Source organism: Coloeus monedula (assembly GCF_965178545.1).
Source record: "Coloeus monedula genome assembly, chromosome: 3".
Lineage (NCBI taxonomy): Eukaryota > Metazoa > Chordata > Aves > Passeriformes > Corvidae > Coloeus > Coloeus monedula.
Genome location: NC_138783.1, coordinates 99,822,310 through 99,848,984, shown reverse-complemented (window position 1 = coordinate 99,848,984; position 26,675 = coordinate 99,822,310). Strand labels below are relative to the sequence as shown.

The following is a 26,675-nucleotide window of genomic DNA, read 5'->3' as shown; positions in this document are numbered from 1 at the left end:
CCCACAGCAATATCTTAGCACGGGTTAAGCAGACCACACTTTTACTGCTGTTACGGGTGGTCCCCATAACAGGCAGTAAGGACTCTCACAGAGATCAATAGAAATATGAAACTCTTACATATCTCCTTGGCTTACAAGATCAGACTTAAACCAGATTCGAGTTTAAAAAAGCAGGAAAAAAGCAAATAAACAACGACAGATTTTTTTTTTTCCAGATAAAACACACAAAAAAGTTCTAGCTATTTGGAATCCCTGTGCCATAAAAGCATGCACGTGTTATGAAATGAGAAAGTCCAAAAGATCGTATTTCTACACATTTTGTCTTAATTTTGCTAGTGAGTGGCTAGGAAAGAGCACAATGCATGTGCATGACACACAGGCTGCAGGGTGGGATTTGGGTTTGGACTCTAGGCCTGGAAATGGGCTGGAGCTGAGCATCACCTCACACAAGGGATTTAGCACTTGGAAACTGGCTATATAGTTAACTATGAAGACTTTTTAAAACCACAAATATATCAAACACATAACAAAGACACACATGACTACTTTGAAACATGGAAATTATTCAAATATTTTAAATTATTTGTGGTGAGGTTTTTTGAAACATTTGAATGATTCTCAGAGATCAAGAACAAAAGTATGCCAAGATTTCTAAGTTTTGGGCTGCTGATTCTGTCTGCCAGATTCTTAAACAATAATTCCAGCAGTTCCATAGCACTTTTAACAAAAGACTGCCCTGATTTCCAAGACTTTCAATGACTCTGCTGGTTGAATTACAAGGTTCTTCATTTAACAGCTTAAATATAGACAGAGACTCAATGTGTAAAATATTGAAAATCAAGTAAATATTTTGGCTGCTGTCATGCTGGCATAATGTACATTATGTTGTGTTCAGGAACACAGCAAAAGATGTGCACCAGACACTTTTCAGGCATCCCAAATGATGGGCATCTTCAGTAGCTTAGGAAACCTTAGCTTTGTAGCCCGCCCTCCCCCTTCTTTTTATTTTGCTTTTGTTTAGAGTCTAGCCTAGAAAATAACTGGTTTTTTAACTGGCCCAAGTAATTTCATCCTAGGAAAAATCTCTATAAACTTCTAGTGAGTATGTGTCTCTTGGAGATGTTGATTTTTAATTCACACTCTGGCAATGAACAAGTACGTGCATTAACCTGTCACAGTGACATATGAACACTTTTTACTATGAGACGATCACCATAAAAGCACAGACAAAAGAATGAAGGCAGATGAAATGGAAAGACAATTTTCTTGTCGCTATGCTATCTCATGGTACATTTCTGGAATGGGAAAAGGCAATAATTTTTTTTTGGTTGTTTGGATTTTTTTGGATATTCATGCACAAAGAGAAACTCACCTCTGGGATTCCAGAGCCACAGGCATAAGGAGCAAACACTCTGACCAGGGAGACTGCCAGGAAAGCAAAACATAGAGCCCACATAATGTACAGAAAATAGTTTAGAATGTAAGCACTCGCACCCTAGAAAAATAACAGTAACAAACATTGTTAGACAAATGCAGATTGGCAAATCTCACACTTCTACTAGGGATCATGATGGCGTGGAGCCTGATTTTTCATTTACATAGTAAGAGCTGCTTTTCCTCAGGACGGATAAATAACTTTATATACTCCAACAATTTTATTACTCATGGAAAGAAGCAGCGTACTAATAAATACCTAACCTAGTCCCTACAGTCTGTTTGCAAGGGACCCAAATACCTTAAACTGAGCATCTTTCAAGCACTAAAAAATTTAACTAACCCACATAAAGTTCCAAAACATCAAACAAATATGTCATAAGGGCAAAAGCAATTGGTAACGAAAAGGCATCTAATGAAGGAATCTGCTGTGTTCATCCCATGGTGGGGGACAAGGAATACGTATTTTTCCCTGATACGTATTTTTCTGAGGGCTAATATTCAAAGGTCAGTTCTCCATGCAGATGCTGATCTTTTCAAACAACATCCCTGTGTATATCAGTAGACAGTTCAGTTCACATACAGGAAGGGTAAAACCTTAAATAAGTCCTTTATTTCTATATGGTGCTGTCCACGATAGGGTTGAAACTAATTTTAAAACACCATAGCTTGGCAGAACCCACTCACACATCTCAGTAATATTTGCCCTAATATTTTAAAATCATTCCTGTCAGGAATGAGCTTATCTTCAAACTGAACAGCTTTACTTTTTTGACAGAACGGGAATGCTAATGATCATTACCAATGGTTGACTGTGCAGTGCCATAGTGGAAGCATAGTCAATAGTGACCTTCAAGTTTCTACCTTTTTCCAATGGTCAAGTCAAAACTTTTGTTAAAATCTGCCTTGGAATACTTTTGCCTCCTCACAGGCATAGTTTTTTTAAATTTCCAAAACCCACCTACATGGACAAAAGAGAATCTACTCAGCAGCATCAAATTGATACAAGGAGCTTAAGCCTTCAAACTATATCCTGTAGCAACATGACACTACAGAATAAAAAACCGAGATGAACCTCAGTGCATGAATTGGTATGAATCCTTCACCTCTAAGTGAACTCTTCCTACCGGATGCAATCCCAGCTGCTCAAGAATATTGGGGCCCCTGCCTCTGCTCTGCAGGACAGCAGCCTGGATATCAACATTATGATAAATCAAGTAGGAAAACAGGCATTAATCAATTGTATCAGTTAACAGAGCTGGCCAACCCCTGTTCCCAGACATAAAAAACCTAGAGATGAGAAGTCTCCCTGTTTTCAAATCTGCAAGGAATCAACTTTTAACAGTATGGATGTTTGCTGGCTTCCTTTTCCAGGTCTGTCCAAACGAAAATGCAGTAAGGATACCACTAACCCTTATCCTTATGGCTATATCTGGAAGAAAGGCAATTTGTTAAGCTGGTGCTTGCTGAAGTTAGCAGATGGCTTTGCTGATGACAGCAGAATGCTGAAGCAATACGTTATCCCCCAATGCCCTAAGCAGTCATGGATCCCACACTTGCAGTGATTGACATCCGGCTGTAGTAACCATGGATCTTTGTTGCTACAGCTGAAGACAGTCTCATGAATGTCTTCTCCTAGTGCTTTCAATTACAAACAGCTATGACAATATTTGCTCTTCCTCTAGAGAAAACTCTGGATATCTTGCCTCAGGGCAAAATCCTTCTGTCAGTGTGAACCTGGAGTACCTCCAAAGAAGGCCAACACCATTACAGAAATTTGGCCCTACTAGGTTGAGCAAAAGCTGTAGTTTTGCTTCTAAATTCACTGGAGTAAAATTAACTTTGTTTCTTTTTACTTCTTCTTCTTTTGCATCTCAGAAGTCATAAGAAAACTCTGTCAGCTCGTTACTGCAGTCACACATACACCTACAGTGCTGTGGCAGGACCCCACAAGAGCCCGTATGGCCAGTTCAATCTTATCCCTTGGGACATCTTTCATTGTTACATTTTCCAGATATCTGGCATTCTGCAGGTTCAATTGCAGCAGTTTCTAATGATTAATAATATGAAAACCTTTGGGAAGTGAAGTAGCAGTAACTCAGTATAGCAAACGGTTCATTTCTCATCCATTACATGCCACTACTGAGGCTCTGGAGCAGTTAAAGTCTTGAGCATGTACACTGGAGTCAGAGACCAAAGCAGCTCACCAGCAGAGCTGATCCTGCTACAACCTTTCCCACAGCAGCTCGAAAGACTCACCCTGGAAACAACAGTGATGAAGCAAGTAGGGAAACTGAGCAAAACTTTGTATTTTAGTTTGCAAGACCAAGCAATATTTCAGATCTGGTGTCAGTCCAGTTTAGATACAGATGGAACACAATCGAAAACAACCTTCACAAACTCAGAATACTGAAATAAACCACATCCCTCAGAATGCCCTCCAATGTATGGTTACTCCAGAGGCCCAGAGCTCTACTCTGACTCCATAGGGATCTCACAGTTTGCAGGCTCTCTCCTATGAATGTTACAGCAGTGTGTGTCCTCATGACTGACAGATTCAAGGCTGCAAAACTGAGAAGTGGGTTCCACATTTAGAAGGGCTTCCTTGTCTTGCAGGTCTCTGCTTTATGACAGGAGATCCAGAAGCCCTGGGATAGGAACCCAGTCCATTTCTGGATCCAGTGTCATGATCCATGGAAGACAGAGGGTCCTTTCCTCTACCGTAGACATCTGTAAGCCATCAAAAATGGGGTCCTCAGTCCCAGTGAAGCTGGGGTTGGGACCAAACCGGATCTGCAGAAGAGGGCAAGTCCAGATCACCAGTGACATCTGATGACCTTTTGATCTGCCAGTGAATTTGAGGTTTTGAAACTTCCTCACACCAAAAAACCCTCTTCACCTCCTCTTTGGAAGTGGTTCAAGACCAGAAGGATGAAGGATATAATTGACCTACAAAACAGTGATTAGGGAAGCAAACATAGCCTGGTAGGTGTCTAATGGGCTATTATGTTTTCCATAATAATTTCTATCAAGCCTCTGCTTTGGGCTCATTTTATAGGAGCACTAGAATGGAAACATTTTTCAGGAGAGGCCATAGGAAATGTCACAATTCTCTGTGAAAACATATGTAGAGGGTTTATCAGAGCCATAAATTGGCAAAACCACAAGGAAGAACTGATCTAAATCTCAGTCCTCAAAATGTCAAATTTAGTTGGCTATGACGAGAGAGAATCACAGTCATGCATAAAAAAAAGAAGACATGTCTGACCAGAGTACCTTTAGGGAAACTGTTCCAAATACTTTTTCCCTAAATTGTCCTCCAATGTGCACGGTTGTCTTACAGGGCTCTTTTGTAAATGTCAGGCACAAAGTGAAACACAGGAAAAAAACCCAGAAAAATTATTCTGAAACTCAGTCAAGTTCAGTGTATTTTGATACCTACTAAAATCCTCTACCACTACAGGAACCACTCCCACTATAGTGCAAAACTTGCCCATATCATAAGCCTTTTGAACAAAACCGAATTTTTACTTTCCAAATTCACATTTTTATTGGGCTTTCCCTGGGATTTCAGTGTAACAGTAACAGATATATATATAATATTTACAGCCTCCATCAGACCATCAGGAACCCACAGATCTTAGAGGCCCATTTGTTTTAGGAAAGAGACTAAAATTAAGCCAAAATGAAACTTTTCTTTTTTGTCCTACTGTGACAGTTCACCAGGGGGTGAGAAGCCCAGTTTGAACACAAAGTGAGTGAAGTTTCACAGTGCTCACCTGGCTGATACCTTTTCTAAAGGCCACAGCACACAACAGTCATCACTGCTGTTTCCAAGTAGCAGGAGAAAGCAATAAATTTTCTCAAGGATATGCATCATTTATATATTCCAGACAAAGTAACAGCATGTCAAACACATGCACAGGATTTCCAAATCCCCTAATAATTTTAACAGTCTCCTCATTTTTTCCTCCCCACGTTTTTGGGGGTTTTTTTTCTGTTTTTCTTTTTGTTCTTTTAAATTACAACATCACCCCCATTCTGCAGCTTTATATCAGGGTAACATTTCTTCACTGTCACAAAGACACAGCCACCCAAAACATCTGCTGATGAAGACCAGAGAGAACCTAGCAAAACTCTGGCAAAGGGAAGCCTGGCACTGTGACTGGCACCCATGCTGAGAGATTTCTGCCCCTGATTATGTGGTGAGAATATTCAGGAACAGTGAGCACCCCACTATTTCCACTATGGTTAATTAGAACTATAGAAAACTGAGCTATACATATGCACAGACACTCTCACCTAGTACTTCCTCTACTGTAAACCTAAAGCAGCACAGAAGAGAACATGAATGACACACTTGCCTGGCAATGAAGGTGTCCTCAAACACTGCAGCACCAGACAACCTCCACACTGGGGGAAGATCTGAGACAACCTCTCCAAATCACCCACACACACTTCAATTCAGTTTTTGTCAAATTCAAGTCAGAAATAAGGAGGAAGGGGGGATTTAAGACAGTAATTCTGCCAAAGATCTGAGAGTTGTGAGTGGGATCAGTATTATTCAATACATTGAATAACTTAGGTTGAAAATAAAATGTGCTTTTTTTGTACTTCTTTTAAAAAGTATTATCTGCTAAATGGTATACAGAAAGGCTTCTTTTTATTTTTTTTCAAAATGAAACTTTCACCTGCTTTGCTTTGAAAGAGCATTCTTTGTATTTAAAATTACTACAATTATGGGGAAAAAAAAGAATTGTAAGGGAAAAAAAATCTTTAAATATACACTTCATGTCTGTCCAAATCAGCTTTTTCCCTTCCTGTCCAACATCCCTGCAAATCCTTCATCTGGCCACCCCCCAGGGAGCCCATTCTCTCCCCAGCTTTTGGTGCTAGCTAAGTATCTTGATGTCTGACAGAGAAACTGATTGCAAGGGATAAGCAGTTCTTATGCAGCTCCCTGTATCAGAATACATAAAACCCCATCTGCAATCCCAAAAACATCCTCATAAGTGTATTTTTCAGTGCTCATCCTTTTTTTTTTTTTTTTTTTTTTTTGTCCCATAAAATTATATTTAAAAGGAAATAAAGAAAATGCAGCTCAGGTCCCCTGGTGATTATGCTATGCATGTTATAAAACACTTTTAGTTTAATACTGATAAAAATACAGTGCAATCTCAGAGTTTTCCAGTTTCCATCACACTGAAACCACAGGACCTCCTTCAGGTTAAGCAGACATTGCTTGTGGAAATGTATTTTTTTTGCAGTGTGCTCAGTTCATTACTTTCTCTTTCAGAGAAACTCTCTGGGAGGGAACATCAGCAAGTATGAAAAAAGGGCATTGCCTGGCCTGCTGTGACCCCAAGCTAATCAGGCCTCCCATACCTCAGACTGGCTTACAAGAAGTTCAGACCATTTCTGCCACTGGGGACATTTGTCCCTGTCATCGAATGTCGTTTCATTGGATGTCCAGCAGCACTGCTCATGGCTGTACCAGAAGGCAGACAGGCAGACACCCTCTTTCAGGTCTGTCATCCAATCCACAGCTAAATCTATCACTCCAGCTAATGTACCTGAGAAAAGAAATGCAGAAAAAGAAATGCTGGCATTAAAAATAATCAAGTTGCAAGGATAATATATCTAATTTTTATAACAGAATAAAATCCATGATTTGGGTAAGTAGGTGCAACATAAGTTTCTCAGACTAGAGAAGAGAAGGTTTGGAGACCTTATAGCAGCCTCCCAGTACCTACAGGGGGCTTATAAGAAAGATGGGGACAGACTTTCTATCAGGGGCTGCTGCAGTACGGAAAGGGGTAAGGGTTTTAAACTAGAAGAGAGTTGATTTAGGCTAGGTATAAGGAATAAGGTTTTTACAATGAGGGGGGTGAAACACTGAAACAGGTTGCCCACAGAGGTGGATGCCCCATCCCTGGAAACATTCAAGACCAGGTTGGACAGGGCTCTGAGCAACCTGATCCAGTTGTAGATGACCCTGCTCGTGGCAGGGTTGCTGGACAGGATGACCTTTAAAGGCCTCTTCCAAGCCAAACTGTTCTCTGCATCAATAAATACAAATATACCGAAGAACTGGGGGCACTAACAAGTTTTTCTGACCTTCAATGTTCTTCAATAAGCTTTTATTCTAAACATTATCATTCTCATACTGACTGATGGCCAAATAGGGGAGAGATAGCCAATGCCAGGCCTGCAGCCTGTTCAAGGCAGGTGCCCCATCTGGCTGAGATGGGGAGGACGTCGTGCAGGGTCTCTATATGGACACTGGGCCACAGGTCTCAAACCACACTGTGTATTTCAGGGGTAATGGAGGAGAAGGATATGTATGTTTTCCTACAGCTTTACTGGTCCCAACACAGCAACCTTAGAAAGCTGATTTCATTACAAAGACAACATGAATGCCAAATTCTGACTTATGAACTTAACAGAATGGGGCTTTTGATATGTGTGTACATTGACTGGCAATCTAGACATGCAGAATAAAACTATCTTTCAAATCCTTCCTGTACCACAACGCTCGTTTCAGTTTCTCCCCGGTAATTACACAGAGCTACAGTGACACCCGGTGGCCACCAGACACAGACACAAGTATAATTGCTGTGGCCAGACGCAAAAAAAAGAAAATTCTGCTTCTCTAGGGCATTTGCTCATCAGCGATAACAACCTGCCCCAGCAGCAGCACCCTCAGCGCAGGTGGGTCCCCAGGAGTGCTAGAGCAGCAGGAACGGGAGGCTGGGAGCAGCCGGAACACAGAGAGGCAGAACTGTGTGGGGATGCTAAAGAGCAGGAGCAGAGCAATTTTCCAGCTGCTGAAGCATTTTGTGAAGTTTTCCTTTCTCATGCCTTAGCTGAGAAACAGAGAAAGACTGTTCTGTAAATAACTCTCTATCTTGCACCTGCACGGTCTTGTTTTGGTTCACTGAAGGAAATATTTTGAAATAGGCGTTGTAGCATTCGGTCAGTCACTCTGGGAGGTGTATGGTCAAGCACCCAATAATGTCATTTCTCTATTGCGAACCAAGTTATATAAACGAGGTGATAATTAATTAAATAATTCCATTTGTCCTGGAATTCCGTGTCGTGATTCTCGCCGTCCCTGGGGACAACAGCGACACCTGTGTTCTGTCCCTATGTTCATACTTCCTGGAAAGAATTAAAGCAACAACTGATAGAAGAGTCATTTAGTGTTTTCCAGATCCCTCTCATATACAATGGAAAGCAGAAGTCATCATTATTTTTAAAATAATCATTAATAAAATTTCAGGAAACCACTAATGTATTTGAACAGAATTTATCAATGCATTTCAGTAGGACACAGAGGGGAAAAAATACTTCAGAAAATGCAAACTGGTTTGGTTTTAAGTTTCCAGAAGTTATAGATTTGTGGCTCCTCCTAAGAACGTAATTATGTGAAGCAGGGGTGGGGGCTGCTCCCCTTTCCCCCAGCAGCTGGGGCACACAAGTGGGTCCAAGAGCTGGTTTATTTCATCTAGAACTAAAGTTTTCTCATTTGCATTTCTGTAAGAGAGATAGGGGAAAAAATACATTTCAAATAATTCAAGCACATGGAACCTTTTTTTTTACTTCAAAGACCAGAAGAAACCCACAGGTTCTTCTCCCACCCTTAAGAAGGATACTTGTCCTCACACTGACAAGCAGTGGTGACCAAGGTAGCAGTGAAGAATTTCTGTTGTATAATAATAATCTGAAGAACTATACAGATATACTAGACAGGATGACACACACATTAAAAAAAAAAAAAAAGGCTGCAGATGGGAGTGATGATGTCTGTAGCAATAATTTTCTTTCATGAAGACCTTGGCTTAATCTTGGTTACTCTTCCATTTTTCCCAAGTTTCTATGGAAACAGTGAACCATGTTGCTAGATGACAATTAATCATTGCATTGCTGGCAACATCAGCATGCATAGCTTCCTGTTTTGCAGTGAGCTCTAAATTCTCCTCCAATTTTCTGAAAGTTTCAGAAACAAGGAATCTTCATCCTCTGGACCACATGCTGTGTCTATTGCACCTCTTGATGAGTCTTTAATGCTCTCTGTAATCTTCAAAGTTTACACTACACTTAACCAGGCAGCTGTACATTAATGCTACCAAAGGCACAAAGGAAGACAGACTTCTGAATGTTTTTCCCCAATAAAGTTAATAACTATACTGAAGAACAAACATTCAGTTCTCTAATATAACAAGCTCACAGGCTCCTCAGCACCACTGAGACAATGTGCTTAATTATGCAGCTGATCTAATCCCTTTTGCCAGATTCTTAGGGATCCACATAAGGAGGAAAATGCTACATGCAATTTACTACACAAGCCTTCAAGAGAAGAAAATCATAAGGAGGGCCAAGATAATAATGCAATAGTAAATGCTTCACTACCTATGTGACCAGAGCTAGAAGTTTTCCAAGTTCTGAATTTTTGCAGCTTTAAGTGAAATTAATGCAAGTGCTAGACAGTTCAGCATCTCAAAGTCAAGCTTTTAATTTCTTGTGCTTATTTTGGCTGTCAAGACTGTAATAGAGTATAGGTTTATCTCCCTGCTTCTCCCATTAAAGGAGCTGAGTTTGTTCCCCTTTCTATGTAACCTCCTGCCTGAAAGGAAAAATAATGAAGTACTCCTAAGCCAGACAGTGCTGAACTTTATTTTAGATACTAGCCTTTTACCTCTCTCCTTTTCCGTTTGTTGATGATGGCCAATTTCTTCCTTTACAGTGCCGTAATGAGAATGCTAAAAATTTGCTTTGAAAAGAGAGTTTTCTTCATGCACCTGTGCCAGAAAACAGCATCACCCAAGTGGTGAATTACAGAGGGAATTCCTGCACATCCAGCCTCAGCATCAGAGCATTTCAGCATTACTATGATGGCACTTTTTGTTACATAGCTTTAAAACACACACACGCTGATCTATAAAGAGCATATGCTTTCAGTTGGGCAGTAGTAATGGTTAGGCTGAGGAACATCCACTGGTCTGCAGGCAGAATGGGCCCAGCAAAAATTCAAATTTCCTTAAAAACAAATGTTTAAAACATTTGGTATCCATACATAAATGTTTAGGCTCACTCCCCATACATTGCTTTATATGAGGAAAGCATGGAAACTCTGACTGAGACAGGCCCATGTAGTGCTCAGTATCTTTTTCTAGACCATTGTGTGAACAGTCTTATCTGATCTCCACACAAAACAACATTTTTGGGTTTTACTGTTCCTTCCCTCTTCTCTGCAATTAGCAGGCTTTGGATCCCAAAGCCTCACTTCCAGGAGCTCCTCAGTGCCCTTCCAGCCATTTGACAGTGTCATACACCATCATCTCCCTCCAGCAGGATGTTGAGGGTCCTGTGGGTACTTGCCACAGACTGGAGGCAGTGAGAGGCTCTGCTCAGGCTAATTTGTGTGTGCACCCTCACAAAGGAAATTATGATCTGATCCCAGTGGCTGCTGTTACATTCTCAATATACATTGGTGTTGCCTGTAACCCTGAGGCTGGCTCTGCTGTGAGCAGGAAGCCAGAGCAGAACCCCCTCCAGACATCCCTTTCCCACCTACACTTTTCTGGGACTAACAAAGGATGCAGGTTCGATGACATTCCAAAGATGACAAGATATATGTATATGTATGACATGATACATATATATATATGTGTGTGTGTGTATATAAATATATATATATATGTATCACACTGCCAAGTGGGATGGTCCTCTCCTTCCTCCTTCCATCAGCTCCTTCCCATCAGCTATTTTTTGTTTGCTTGCGGCTCTGTGGTGACCAATGCTGCTGAGACCACAAATCAACTGAAAACTAATCTGGCTAAAATCAATTTTTTCTAGGAAGTCAGAACTGACCCAGTGTAGCTACACATGCACAGAGCAACAGGGCCCAGTGGCAGAAGCACTGAAGAACAAGGATTGCATCTTTTGGCCTCATCTGCTCGTCTTGGCAGTGGAGGTGCAACCTTTGAGGTATTGCAAAACCTGAAAGATGAAGCTTACCAAATTGATGGGATTTAGGCTTCTAGATCAGTTAAGCTCACTTTAGACTCCTGGGCCTGGGTAAAAGATCCAAGTGCTTTTGGAAGCTTGGGGAAGCCCCTGCAAGCCTCTTCCAAGAGTCCCATCTTGCTGTTTTCTGTGCCCAGCACAGGAAGAGCAGGGGAAGGATGCTCCATGGGACCCTTATGTCCTGGGTACTGCTGCTGCCCCTTTCCCCTTTCTCTCCCATGCCTTCCCATACTTTCTGCTTGCCTCTGGTAATGCCTGGACCGAGCTGCTCAAGGGTTCACCCAGTGTCCATCCACTGACCAGGCTACTCCCCTTGGAGCAGCAGCAGCTTCTGCCTGTTCAGCAGAGGAGGGACCATGGAGGAGCCCAGCTGGTCCATGCAATCCCATCTGATCATGCAGATGCCCTTGTGGCAGGCTCACTTCTCTGAGCAGGCAATATTTTAAAAAGAGAGGACAACAACATGAAGTGCCTCGTGACTGCACCACCACCTCCTCCCTCCTCAAACCTGGTTAAGATTCCTGACTAATTTGGTTTCATTCTTTGAGGTAAAATGGTTGCTCTGCACCCTTGTCATTGAAAAGGGTGATCTCAGTTTAGTTTACCCTCAAACCCCATTCCCAAGCTGGACATATCAATGTGACTCTGGCTTTTGACAGCCTTGAGGATTTCAGCCTGAGGTCTCATTGCAAACTAGAACTGAATTAAACCTTCTGGGATGTTTTTACTAAAATGGGAGTGTGTGCATGTATACCACATTCTTTGTATGAGGAGAGGATTACTGAGGTCACTAGAGCCCTCAAGGGCTTGTTCTAACTTTATTTGCAGGCAGAATTCTCCATCCCAGTTGAGACCAACCCTGGCCTTCAGGCTGGACTCAGCAGCCCTGGTAGTACACTATCAGTCTATCAGACTCTCTTCCCATCTCACCCTCCCAACAGAGTTTTTGTGGAAACAATTACATGTCTATGAAATTACATAATTTGCCAAACATGTCACTTCAGAAATGTTTTCTCAAGAACTTCACCAGTACTTCTGAGGCTCCTAACAACTGTAATAAACATATTAACTTGACAGATGCTGAGCAGGAAATTCCCATCACCCCTTGGAAACGGGGAAACTTCACATGGTGCTTTTACCAAGCAGCATAACACAAGAGCACCCTGACATCACTGAAAAAGCATAAAAAATGGCAGCTGTCTCAGCTGGGTCAGAGAAGTGCAGCTTTCCAAGCAGGAAGATGTGCTAAACTGAGGAGAAGACAGGAGAAGTTGAGGAAATTAATGAATTTGCCATGTGAGTTTGAGCAGACTGTTAAGTATGTAATGTCTGTCTGGCCTGGAAGCAGACCTGAAACCAAGTCTGAAACTATTTTGCTTTCAGGCATACATAAAGAAGATAACCCAGTGGAAATAGCAGTTTATAAAGCTCCCCTTTGAGTGTCCACGACCAATGTTTTCCCCTCATCATATTTTCTACTTTGCAGAATTAAAGTGATGACAAGAAACAAAATCCTATAAATAAAATTGACTTCTGCAAAGCAAAGATTCAGAAAGTCAAAGTAGTCCATCGAGTACGAAGCACTAAAATGCAGATTTCCCAAAGCAAAAGAAAAATCCCTCTACTGGTGAAAACATTTTTCTCTAGGTCAGCAGTCGAAAGGAGACTTTGCAAGTGGGTATTTTTATTTCGGATCATAACTCCATGAATGCAAAGTTGTCTTTTTTAGCTTAAAAACTAAAAACATCAATGGAGAGACAATGAAGTACAAAGAGAAGCAGATGGTACTGCAGCAGCTTGGGTGAGCTGCTCCAGGCATAGCTGTAGCACTAACACATACATACCTGCCAGTAGTCCTATGAGAAGCATTACAACCCATCCTGACCAGGCATCCAGCAAACTCTTGATGAACTCCCATATAGATTCTTTACTTTTGCTTGTAATCTGAAATTAAACATACATATAGATGTGCTGCTGATTCAGGCCGACAGTTTTAGAGTACAATGTTTAAAATAATTAAACTCCTAGATGGTGCATACAATTTCTCTACTCTCTACTTCCTGCAGTCCCAATAATTTATTCTGAGATGCTCATCCGATCAAGTTGCAGCAGCCCTTTCATATTTACAAACTCAGGACATCCCACGTCCATGTATTTAAAAGTTCTCCTCAAGTCATGCAACAAGGTAAGAAGCAATAACTTAGGAAAAACACTTATTTTTGTCACTACCAGGATGGCTGTAACCCAGGGACTGTGATGCACCAAAGCCTGACACCGTCACCTTGCGATGGCGGTCGGTGTCACGCGATTTCTCCCGCAGCCAGTCGATGGTATGGAAATCTTCGTAAGTTCCAACATCGGGGAAAGGCTCATCCAGAAAATCCATCAGGTTGCCCGAACCATTCATGTCTCCTGCATTGACCATATTAGGATCTGTACACAGAAGAAAAGCAAACTTGTCAATGAATTCATGCAGCTTTGTCAGGCATTTCAGAACCAAGTTTTCTGAAATACCTCCACGAGCCCGGAAGTCAAGACAGCATGAACAGTAGTCCTGGGGGGCACACACAAACTCTTCATATTTGCTTTAAGAAAGCAGGGGGAGAAATATCCACCACATATCCTACTAAAGCATGAGAGGAAATAAAAGACACCTGTCCCCAGACTACAACAAACAGTTACCAGAGGCATTTGATGGGAATTTGGATGAGGGCATGTAGGAGTATGAGAATATAAGAAGAATGAAATATATATGAAATACAAGAAGAAGGGGGACATATACAGACCTTAGGGGTTGTACAGAACAGATCCTGCAGAGCCTGTAGCTCCTTGACTGACACAAGGTAACTTTTGCTGGTCACTGATGAGGCCAGCGGGGCACCAACAACTGCCACCCACTTTGTTCCACCAGGTATAAAAATGGGGATTTCACAAGAATTTAGATCTTTGAAACTGTGAGGAAATTTCCCAACTCTGTAACTGGAACAGGCAAAAATGTAGCAGATAAGCTTTTAGTGGACTGTCCATAAACCCTGATACCCTACTCAGCCCTCTTTCTTCTTTCTTCCCCCCTCCCCATTTTCAACTGTTTTATTTGAAACCTCACCATGTAATTTTTTGTCTTAGTGGTGTCTTTAGCAATGTAATAAGTATGAACACTCAGCTTTGTCAGTCTCTGCTCTCCATGAGAGGGTAGGGATTTTGGATGACACAGACAGTGTTCTGAGCACAAGCAGCTGAGAAAAGCATTATCTTACAGGCAACCAGCAGATCACCATTACACCATTAATAGAAACCCTTTTAAACACGGAAATCAAGTGATCTCCCAGAACCATGGCATGTTTGTCTGAAAGAGAACCAAGCAAGTGAATCATAGCCTGGGGAAGGAAACTCAATGCAGAGCAGGTGTCCTAGGCAGTGCTGCAGAGCACAAATAAGCTGCCACAAGATGGGGATGATTTGAAAAGCAGAAGTTAAGAGGAGTGACAATTGAGAACAGTGATACTTCGCCATGCAGGTGAGAGCACGATCCCACATTTGCTAAGTGAAATGAAGATCTGAAGGTGGGATGACGAGGCTGACAACAGGAGCTGAAGTTGCAAGGGGACCTTGAGCTCAGTGTCTTTTAAGAGGACTGGAAGGGGAAGCTGAAATGAGGTGAAAGGATTAGACAATGCTATTACTTCATAACATTGTGATGTTTTGCAGATCATTTACTTCACCCTATTCTTCCCATACAGCAAACAAGGACCTGTAAAAAACATGCAGCTCAGACTGTCTGTCTGCAAAAGGCAGCACCCTCTGCTAAATAAACAAACTTCTGGAAACCCTTGCACTGAAAGCATTGCCAAGTTTTCCTTCATATCACAAGAAAATTACCCAACATGCTAGTTATATCATGTAAAAAATAGCTTTTTAAGTATGTTGTCGATGCCCAGCACATGACAGTATTGTGACGGATAATACCAGGCCAGACCACAAGTATGTAGGATAATTACAATCTCAGTCTGAATCTACCCCAAAAATACGTGCTACACAACATGTCCAAGGAGAGAAAAAATGTGCTAGAGACCACAGGGCCACAGAAGATGAAGAAAACAAACAAACTTTGAACTCAAGGTAGCATACCAGTACCTGGAAATTGCAGTGAACTGGATGACTGCCAATCTTAAAAGTTCACTTCAGGTACTACACTTTTGAAAGCAGAGATGTGATATCAGATTATGCAAAAAACCTAGCTACAGCACTTTTGAACTGAGTACTACAGAGTTTCCATCTTATATCTTATTACTGAGCACCATAAGTATCCCTTTCTTTCTCTTTATTTTGCATTTATTTCTCTCACCTTACTTTGGCATCTGTAATAATTTGCAAGGTTTATGTCAGGATGAGCTAATTTGCCCTCCTAGTGAAGCTTGCAGATGCTTTCAGTTCTGCCAGCAGAACTGGAGCCTTACACCAATCAGTCAGTGACAGATATTTTCACGCACATAAATTAAGGGCAAATTAACTTCATCCAAACATGAATTGTAGCCAGGAGTACTGCAGCAATACACTCCGATGATGGCAAAAGCATGAACAGCCATGGTGCTGGTTGTCTCATCTAGCATGAGAAATCTGCATTATACTCTGGACACTAGCCTCCTTTCACAGCTGATGACAGGAAATGAACTATTTACATCAGAATGAGAGTGATTACTTCCCAGAAGTGATAATTTCTGTTTATTGATCACAAAGAGCTGTCAGAGGTAGACATCTTCACCTGACCTAATGAGTGTAACACTAACACTTCAAAAGAAAACGTTGCAGAATTACAAATGCAGCTTCTCACACCTGAGCATCTAAGAAATTTGGATGCTCTGACAGAGCTTATTGTATACACTGAAAGGTATTGAGCCTTGCTGAGGAATTGTCTAACATATGTATTTTGTCCCTTTGTTGTTCCATGCCTTAGACTTCCTTGCTGTCCTTTCCACTACTTTTGCAGATGCTGATGCAACATAATTTGTGCAAGGGCTGTTTCCTGCTTAGTCCCCATATTCTCTTCCTAATAATTTCTGGCACTCCACCAGCTTTTCCTAGGGCAGACATCCAACACTGAGCAGTCTGCTGTGACTCCCTGAAAGACAGTGGCCAGTCTGGAGCCCCTCATTCTGTAATCTCTTGGGGTCATTTTCCCCTTTGATTTGCCTTTCTCCACTTTAAATTCCATCAGCCATTTTATTCCCTACAATACAGCAGAGAGCCTTAACAGCGAGCATTCATTTTTACTAACTATCTTACTACTTACAACTGAATGCTTGTGTCAATACGCTGCTTTAATAATTGCAAACAGGTTCTTTCTAGAAACTGAACTAGAAAAAAAAGAAACCTGACTGAACCACCTATCTCTGGAACTCACAGGGTTCTGGTTAGCAGACTTCCCTGGATTTAGAGCCATACCAGACTATTGCGATCCTGTAGACACAGCAAAGTCCTGGCAGGGACTGAGTCACAAATCAAGAGAGGTCACAATGCCAGACTGACAATTGTGCCTCCTGATGGAGGCTCTCCTGGCTGCCACATAACCCTAGACATCTTCCAGAAATCTTGGGCCAGATCAATCTGGTGGTCAGTTCCTGATCTCCCAAGCCATGCTTGGTGCACAGTATTCTGAAGCCAGAAAGAGTTACCCTACAAATGTCAGAGGAGTTGCATGAGAGCAAGTTGGCAGTCAAGGTCCAAATATTAGCCTGTGAAGCTTTACGGCTGCAGGAAACCAGATAATTTTTAAGCACGTAAGGGAAGCAAAGAAGAGATTCATGCAAGCAAACTACAGAAGCCAGGGTGCAAACACAGGGAGCTGCTGATGGACCAGGACACACCAACAAGCTCAGCCAGTATTACACAGACACCAGATCTTATTATATTTACTCACTTTTTATTATTTTCTGAAGAACCAAAAGGGAATAGTATTATTGTATTCAGGGTCACATTTTTTCTGCAAGTCTCACAGTGAGTAAACTCATCACGTGACTTTGATCAGCTTGGAGCTAAGTTTTATAGAAGAGCGATAAATCATATTTACAGTGAAAATGCTGACAAACTCTCAGCTTTAGAGCACTGTTACAGCACGTGCAAATGTAAAAGCCACAGACAGAAGAGCTCTATCAGTGAACTGACATTCTAGGTAGTATGCTGACTGATCAGATATGAAATGTATTTGACATGGCAAGCACAGACCAAAACATCCCATCGTTCAAAGAGGCTGAAAAGTATACTGATGGAAAACAACTAGCTGAACAGTCATCAAAGGAAAAGTCTTGGCCCTGGCCTATTGCTCCTAAATGCTAGTTCCATGCTATGTTCTCCTCATCCTGTTTTCTGTTTTAATTGGATACATTGCACTGAGGCAGGCAGTATGATTTTTAATGTAATTCCAACAAGTTTCAAGTTACTTTCAACAGATCACAGTTACTGAATTACTTCAACACTTCAAATGTTTCTAGCAGACAAACAAACGTTCACCTACACTCTTTGCTGTTTTCCTTGAAGTGGGGGGTTGCTGTGTGAAACACGACAGGATGCAGGCAGCAAATACCTCTCCTGTGGTATAAAGAACAAGTGAACCTGGCAAGAGGCTAGGAGAAGAAAGCAGAAGCCTAAATGCCAGTTTAGTTTGCAAGTTTCTCAATTCACATTTGGAGTACCTTTTTCAGGGTGTCCAAAGCATCACCTGTTCCGTGTCTTACAAATGTGCCATGCAATAGCCAACACACCAAAGGAGAACACGGTGTGTCTCAGGGCTTTTCTATGCTCTAGTACCAACACACAGTGATAAAACAGAGGAGATACTACTCCAGACACAAAGCTTTTGAATCATGACTCCATCGTAGTTGAGCTCACCACTGACCTGAATGGTTGGTCAGATGAGCTGTGCTCATGTGGCGTGACATGACAGCAGTTACTGAAAAAATGAAGGAGCATGGGGGCTGTGAAAATCCCTGGGATTTATTTTCTACAGCAGTATAGTAGTACTAAACACATATTTATTTTCTATAGTAGTAGTATGGCCATCATCACCAGACCCCTTTGCACTGACAGATGGTTTGCCACTCTGTGCCCCAAATACTTGTATTGGCTGTTCCAAGGACCAAGCATGGTGCCCCAGCCTCAGGCCATTACCTGATCAAGGTGATCTGTCAAGCAAAGGCACCTCCTCCCAAGAGCTGGGTGCTCTCCCAGCCTCCATCCGTCCCCACTCCCACGGAATTTAGATCCAGTCACAGAGATGGACCCAGAGCACTCTCCTCACAGGGCCTGAATCCAGGCAAACAGGTCAGTGCTGCCAGCAGAGTGAGCTGAATCACAGAATCATGGAATGGTTCGGGTTGGAAGAGTCAGTGTTCAGAAAGAGGCCTAAGAGGGTAAGGCTGAGGCAGAAAGTTCCTAGAGCCGAGCACAGTTACACCACAGGTCTTCAGCACCACCTGGCCAGAGAAAATGGGCCTGACAGCTGAGGAGGCAGCAAGCAAGATTATTTAACAGGGTCACCATGAAAGACATGAATGAAAAGTACAGGGAGATGATTAGGGGTGTGTGTCTTTTGGGGAGGGGTCAGAGACTGAGGTGTGCTTAGCCTAGAGCCAGGAAGGCCAAGGTGGTGTGGATGGAATTCCCCTTCCACCACCTGCCATGTAGAAGATGATTTAGAAATGGCAACATGATATCACACAGGATATAGGAGACAGGTAAACAGTTATCAAACATTCTTCTCAACAAGAAGTAAGATGCTGCTTGGTGATTTTGCAAGGAAGAAGTCCTCAGCAAAAGCAAGTAGACTGAATCCCCAGCAAGTTAAATGGGTGATTTTCTATAGGTTGAAAAATATCCACATGCAATTTAAGATTATTCAACTTAGAAGCTTCAGATTGAACAAGCCAAACAAGGTATTGACCTTCTGTCTTAATGATGAAGTTTATAAAAAGGTGTTAGAATGGCCTTGAATCAGTGTAATCAAGTTCAGACTCCTGGAAAAAGTTGAAAATGCTGGACCCACTTACAGACCTTTTTTGGAAACAATATGGGAAAAAATTTTCCCTGTAAATTGAGAAAATACAGAGGAAAGACAAGATATTAAAATTGGCAAATGCCTTTCCTACAATTGAAGGACTAATTGCACAGCCTCCAGATACAAGCAAATAGCCCTCCAAACCCTCAGTCTCTCAGCACACTAGCACAGGCAGGCTGCAGTATCAGAAACAGTACAGTAAAATATTGCAGCCTTTTATTGTATGGCCCCACCACCACATATTATGGAGTTTCCAGCTATGATAATGTGGTCAAGTTAAATACAGTCACATCTTTGATGTGCAGCTTTACCCTGAACAACCTCTATGGAAAACATTACGAAGCCACAGCAGAGCTCAAAAAACGCAGGGCACGAGATCACAGCGGAGAGGACCTGGGAGAAAAGGGAAAGGCAGGAGGGAACATTTGGAATAAATGGCAGAAAACTGAAGCACTGCTCTGACCAAACCACAGGGGCCTTCAGCTGCCCCTCGTCAGCCAGCACACATGCTCACGGGGTGAGAGCAGCGCTGGCCAGGAGCACAGGCAGAGGGAGGCATGGGGTGACACAGGGCACACAGGGCACACCGGGAGCTGATACCCAACCAACAGGGCTTCCCACCCTCCCATCACAGCCAGACTCCCTCTTCTCCTTTTCTCCTCCTGGGAGGCATTCTCTTCCTCTGAGGGGTAAAACACACCCCAGCATTCTGCTCCCTGCTCCCTCCCATGATGACTCTCCCTTTAGAAACGAACTTCTTTTGGTATGAAATAGCATGTGCCTGCTCCCCCTTCAAGTTTGCTTGGAAAGTCTGAGCCAAATTAGTTCAGCTGCTGAGTTACGTCAGGAAGTCAAGGGGAAATAAAAATCCCAGCTCTGTTCCTGCAAGCTCCAAATGGAATTTTTGCCAAAATTGGCTCTGTATAAAAAAATGTTTAACTTACATCTCTGTTTCCAGTGAGTCTTAAAGGTCCCTCCAATAAATTTACTTGTTAAGTGCAAATGTTGAGGCTGTGAAAAGAGCAGGAGGAAAACGTCACTGCCTCTGGAACATCCATCTGCACTTTTGAAACTGAGCTGAAACATCTCTGTTAAAGGATGCTCCTCTGCTAACAGGCCAGAAGTTTGGGCAGATGAGCCCCATGAACTGTATCAACCCCACACCCCATTATTTCTTGAAGGAAACAAGATTTGATTAGGTAAAACTCTGAAAGCCTTCAACCTCTGGGTAAGAAACTACATTTCAGGAGACAGGACATCCTGGAAACCAGTCCTAACAGTGTAAGGGCATGTATGGTTTCTATTCTTGGTTTCCCTCAAGTCCTCTTCCTCACAAAAAAAGAGGGTAAATTTCCCTTCTGAACCCATGGCTTTTACTGCCACAGAGTTCTAAGTCACATCTGAAGAGTCAGGGGTGCTACAGAGTTTTCCTCCTCATGCCACATACAGCTGAGCAGATTTGGGGTTCCAGTGCTCCTCTTTTCCTCTTCATTCAGAAAATTTTAAGATTAAGGGGGAAAAACAGGTTTGGAACTGGGGAAAAAAAAAAAAAAGCAAGTTAATTCAGAGAGAGCAGAGTTGCACTGTCAGAAGGGAAGTGGCTTGGTATACAGTTACTCCTAAACAGCTCTCTCCTGAAATGGGATGTTCAATGGCACTCAATGTAACTCTTGCTGAAAACCCTTTTAAGCCTTCAGCTTGAAATAAAGCTGATAAACCCACACTGGAAAAGCCATTAATCTGGTTCTACCATGTCACTTCTCGTGATCTGAGCAGAGGTTGTGAGTCATTTTCACAAAGGAGGGCAATGTGTTTCGGTTCCCAGGGCACTGGTTTGCACTGCTGTTTGATGCCAATGGGCTGCACAGCTATAGAGAAGTTACTTCATCCCGCTGAGAGGCAGCTCCTGCTTCTGCAACATGGGGAAACCATGTTGATGCTTAAGAGCAAAATGTTAGAAGTGCTTTAGGAGTAGCAGCCTAGTGTAACCCTGCCAGAGTCTCTCTTTTGACATTAATAATCGTGTGAGATTTTTTGGTTCTGCTGGGCTAGAGATGAAGAAAGCTGAAAAAACCCAACACCTGGTGTGTATGTACACACACACAAGAAGTGAATTAAGACTCCTTCTCTACAACCTGATCCCATTTCACTAAGAGGAAAAATTAACACACACACACCCCTGTTGGGCACCCTGCAAGCTGCAGTGTGATGGCAAAAGCAATCAGGAAAAGGACTGGTACCTCTGGGCATCACACCACTTTTGAGGGTTGAGCATGATGCTGAGCCAGGATGAACAGGAGCTGTTCAGGCCCGGAGAGGCTCCCACCACACACCACCAGCCTCCAACACAAGCAAGATGGCTCTGCACTGTGGAGGAGACTGGGTGCTGGGAGCATCCCCTTTCCCCCTGCTATAGCACCTGGCCACAGTCATGATCCAGCTCACTTTCCCCTTCAGGGCAGCAAACAACTTCACAAAGAAGCAGTTCCCAGCCCTGGGAGGTTACAGCACTCCCGAGGAGCCTGTTCGGTTCAGGCAAAGAGGAATTTCTCTAACCCAGGGTCAGTGCTCCCCATCTCCTCCTCCTCTGGTCCCTGCTGAAAAGCAACCAGCCACTATCTTTGAAAAGGTACAACCTTCATAAGAGAGGCCCCGATGTGCACAGGGGCTGAGCACCCCTGCAGCCATGTGTTGGAACCACTGCACGGCATCCCAGGGATGCTGCCAGGGAGAGCACCTTCCAGCTGGGGATGTCCCCAGGGTCCCCCTTTTACACTAAGTAATTCTTAGAGCACTCAAGTCCTTAATTTCCAAGGGCTCCCAGCACACACATCAGGCTGGTGCCTTGTCTTCTTGCACAGAAGATGTCTGACTCAAACTGAGAGAGCAGGAGAACCACTGCCCGGCCCATTTTTCCACAGGGCACTTCCATATGCTCCGGAGTAGGGGGGGAACCCATCACCCTTGTAGAACCCAAGCGTGGCAGCCCTGCTGTGCTCCTTGCATGGGCAAAGAGCCAAGTCTCAGAGTGCCTGGTGAGCAAGGGCACAGCTTGGCTCACAGCCAGTGCTGGAGAGAACCAAGCCAGCCTTGACTCCAGGGGAAATCAAGGAGAAGAAATCCAGCATTGGCACCAACAGGATGCAGTCTCCCCCCCGCCCCCATCACCTCAGGCAGCAACAGGTTTGTATTTCTATCACTTCAGAGGCTCAGTCTTGAAAAAACAGGAGCAGTTCTGCTGGAGAAAAATAAAATTGAAATTTATTTTTCTTTCAGTTTGGAACAACCACCATCTTTTTGTACTTCAGTAATTCATTATCTACTTTCCCCTCCCACACACCTTATTTTCTGATCCTGACACAACTGCAGACCTGATCACTGGAAACCAGAATTCACCCCTCACTAGGATGTACAATCTACTGCAGCACAGGAGATCCAAAACATTCCCCCTTAAGGTATGGGTGAGCACACAGATTCTAGGCCTGCCAAATTTTCAGATTTTTCCAACAGTGGGAAAAAAATTATTTGAACAAAGAACAGGATTTGGAAGAATAAAAAAATTCTTCCTGTAGACCAGAAGTAAAAAGTCACCTGACTCTGCCTGATGAAGCTGCAGCTGAGTCATCCTCTGTTCTCTGGCAAAGGCATAGAATTATTTATCACAATTGTTAAAAATATAGATATATAATTTTCTTTTCTGACTAGTATAAGCTCAAAAATTGTTTTTCACATTGTAACATTTGCATTACAATAAAGTAAAAAAAATAAAAAATCTTAAAACCCTAAAATATATTTGAAAAGCTATATATAAAAAAAGCCCCACAGGAGAGTCACCATTTTCTCCCTTTACAGATCTATGCTCATGTATTTGTACAGAGCACCTAATTAAACACCCACACCAGGAAAACAGACTCTGGACTTTGCTTCCATAATTATCAAGTCAAAAAGCACAGTTTACTGCGGATTTTTCAGCCTTCTGGTGATCAGCATTTTACAAGAAAGCAAAAATATGCTTGTCATCTCCTATGCTCCTTCTGGAAAAGGATTTTTCACGTTTATACAGGACAAGGAAAAACCGACCTTTTACTACAGCAAATTATGCAGGAAACCCGTCAGACTAGGTGCTTTGAAACCACATCAGCAAAAATTAACAATAAAGGAAAAGCCTCTTTCCCCAAATACACATCGTAACCCCTCGAGCAAGTTAATCCTCATTCCTTTATAAGCTTAGACACAACAGCGACTTCCTTTAAGCACCCAGGAAAAAAAGGCAGGGGATGCAAGCAAAACACTATTGCTGCTCTCTTTGCACGACTGAATGATGATGGCTGCTCACGTAAATACAGAATTCCGCAGACACCCGAAGGGAGCCATTGGAAAATACAGGGAACAAAGGGCCTTCTTTAGCTATAAAGCTCCATCTGGCAGCATTTCTACTGGAGATGTCAGCCGGCAGATCAGCACAGAGCCAGCAGGCAGCCTCTGCACCTGCAAACCCTCTGCTTGCACAGAAAATGTGCCGCTTTATTTGCCAGCAGCAATCCTGCCCGACGGAACTGGAGCTCTAGGACTGCAGCACAAGAGCAAACGGCAAATGATTTTTCGAAGAATTATGTTGCTTACCTGCAATGCAACATCATTTAGCCCAATCCCAATGATTTTAATAGCATCCTTCCTTGGGTGGTATGGCTGCACCAGCAGCGATGTCATGGGGAGGAAGCAGTAACAATCATGTGACTGCATCCTCCGTCTATAGGATATCTGATCGGGGGAGCCGCACCAGCCTGCAATCCTGCGGGATTAAACTGCAAGCCTCTTTACCCTGCCCTGCCGATTCCGTCACCATTGGAACACATGCTGCTTTTCTCCCTCCCTAACCTAAGCTAATCGTTCTGTGCAGTTTTTGCAACAGCAACAACATTCACATTTTTCACGAGGTAAAAGCGTAGGGAGTATGGTGTGTGCAAGCCAGCAAGCACTCCTGGAGACTCTGCAGCCCAGGTTGCTGCTCTGTGAAATATGTAATCACAGCACCTTGGAAATGAGACAAACTGCAATTTCACCATTCCTTGCATTTTTCCTTTCCTGGCACTGCATTTCAAGCTTACCCAGACTGACTTCCCTCCGTCTTGTGTGTCATACTCATGCTCTGCAAGCCTCCCTCAAATGTTTGTTTCATCCTTGTTACCTTCACTTCTTAATTCTCTCCATCCATCCATCCATCCATCCATCCATCCATCCATCCATCCATCCATCCATCCATCCATCCATCCACTTGCAGCCCTTCTGCCTTTTCTTCAATGCAACTGTCACTTCTTGAAAGACCCTCTCCTACATGCCAGTCTACTTTTCCTTTTCAAAACATCTGCTTAAGCTTTCCCAAGTATTGAAAAGCTAGAACTTCCTAAAATATTTTTTTGAAAAGGCAATTAGCCTGACTTTCACATTTTGGTTAACTGCATATAGCATCTCAATTGTAATTTTTTTTTTCTTTTTTTGAGGGGCAAGGGGAGTGTTTAAGAATTTTATCATACTCAGCAATGTATTTGATTCCTATGAGATAAAAATTTCCAAAGTTCTGATTTGCACAGATTTTGTACAAGCCACTAGGGCTTTATTCTGCAAGGCAGAGGCTGTAACTGTTCTTTCTGAAGACCCTATGCATGTTTGTATATGTGCAGTGTGTTGTACTTCAGGACATTCACCTTACTGCTCACCTTCCTGCATTTGAGTATTGTGCAGACTGGTTTTACCCCTACAGGTAACCAGGCAGGGGCTTTCCAAGCAGATGCAACAGCTGGGTAGAGGGAGGTCTTGCACAAGCACCCATGAAAATACTCACGGGTAACTGAAGGCACGTAAGTGACTCCCACTCAGTTCAAAGTCGAAGGAACACAGTTCTGGAAGACCTTTTTGTCCCAGTGTGTTTGAGCAGTAATTTATGGACGTGCCATGTATTTCTGACATGGACTCCCCATGCAAAACCCACACACATGGGATTTTATTGTGAAATCTGAACACTTAGCTTGCTTCATCTGAAGTTCCCACACCTTTCTTCTGGAGCAAGAAGCAAGGCTTTAGAGAAAAGGTTTGATTATGCCCTTCACACACAGCACAGCAGATCATAATCCTCTACCATTCATAGATCAGTAACAGCCCCAGGCCTTTATAACCATGTCAGTGAAATGTGGAAAAGTGATACAAGTCCCAGCTTCCTGCCAGTGTCTGTTCTTTGTGCCCCTTAAAATCAGTATTAATAGGCCAATTGAATTTGTGAAGGAAGCTAAACACTGAGCACTTGATTTATTTTCTTGATAATACAACTGCAATTTCCTTCAATCAGTTTATGAGAGGAAAATACGGAAAAACAGGAAGTAGCATTTACTTGGTGAAACATCTGCACCTGGGAACTTCTATGCCAGACACACACTTGAACACAAACACTGTGCCCTAGACACTTAACAAATTAGTGTAAGGGTCTCAATCCTACATTTTTTTTCCTGGACAGACTTTCCTAAATTAATTTCCTCTTTTTATCTTGTCTGTTATTCTGTGATTCCCAGATGATCTCATTAAATCTCCTACTGGAAGTACATTTTTAGTTGGATGGTCAAGCTGCAGACAAACTAAAGGGACAGAATACCTGATTCTCTACTGAAAATACAATAAATATGTATGCTCAAATGTAAGAGATTTTCAAAAATCATAAAGAACCAGAACCAGCTCCTAAGAAGCTTTTAAATCCAAGAATACGGAGATTTTCCAAGTGCAAGAAAATTATTTAACTGGCATTTACAGATTCCAAAATCAAATCAACATTACTCCTTGGTATTTTCTTTCAATGATACTCAGTCAATTGTGTGATCTCAGGAAAAAAAATATATTCTTCACACAATGTTTTAGAAAAGGCTGCTCTTGCTTTTGTTAGCTTGCAGTTTCTCAAGTCCCTCTGTAAATGCTTCTTCCTCTCAAAGATGTACACCACTATCATTATAAAGGAGGTTGGGGTCAAAACAAGCTGTGATGGGCCCTCTTCCCTAGAATTTCAAACTTCAGTTTTATATCCACTGAAAACATTCATCTAACTCATTTAAAAAAATTTCTTCTTATACTGCACTTATCTGTAAGTCCTGCAAAGTGCTTAAAAGGACTGCAGCAAGAA

At 42.5% G+C, this 26,675-nt stretch overlaps 1 protein-coding gene across 2 annotated transcripts in view; it reads right to left on the bottom strand.

Annotated features, from left to right (window-relative positions):
* The window catches only part of CLCN4 (chloride voltage-gated channel 4), a 41,266-nt gene that overhangs the window by 14,496 nt on the left and 95 nt on the right, over window positions 1-26,675 (bottom strand). The window contains exons 1-5 of one of the 2 annotated variants that reach the window (XM_082277530.1): window positions 22,682-22,710; window positions 13,745-13,896; window positions 13,308-13,407; window positions 6,820-7,007; window positions 1,373-1,495 (exon numbers count right to left, since the gene is read on the bottom strand). In XM_082277530.1, the coding sequence (XP_082133656.1) occupies window positions 1,373-1,495; window positions 6,820-7,007; window positions 13,308-13,407; window positions 13,745-13,888 (555 nt within the window). In that variant the 5' untranslated portion in view covers window positions 13,889-13,896; window positions 22,682-22,710. Of the gene's footprint in view, window positions 1-1,372; window positions 1,496-6,819; window positions 7,008-13,307; window positions 13,408-13,744; window positions 13,897-22,681; window positions 22,711-26,675 lie in introns of those variants that run through there. The other variant, XM_082277529.1, reaches the window with a different exon arrangement.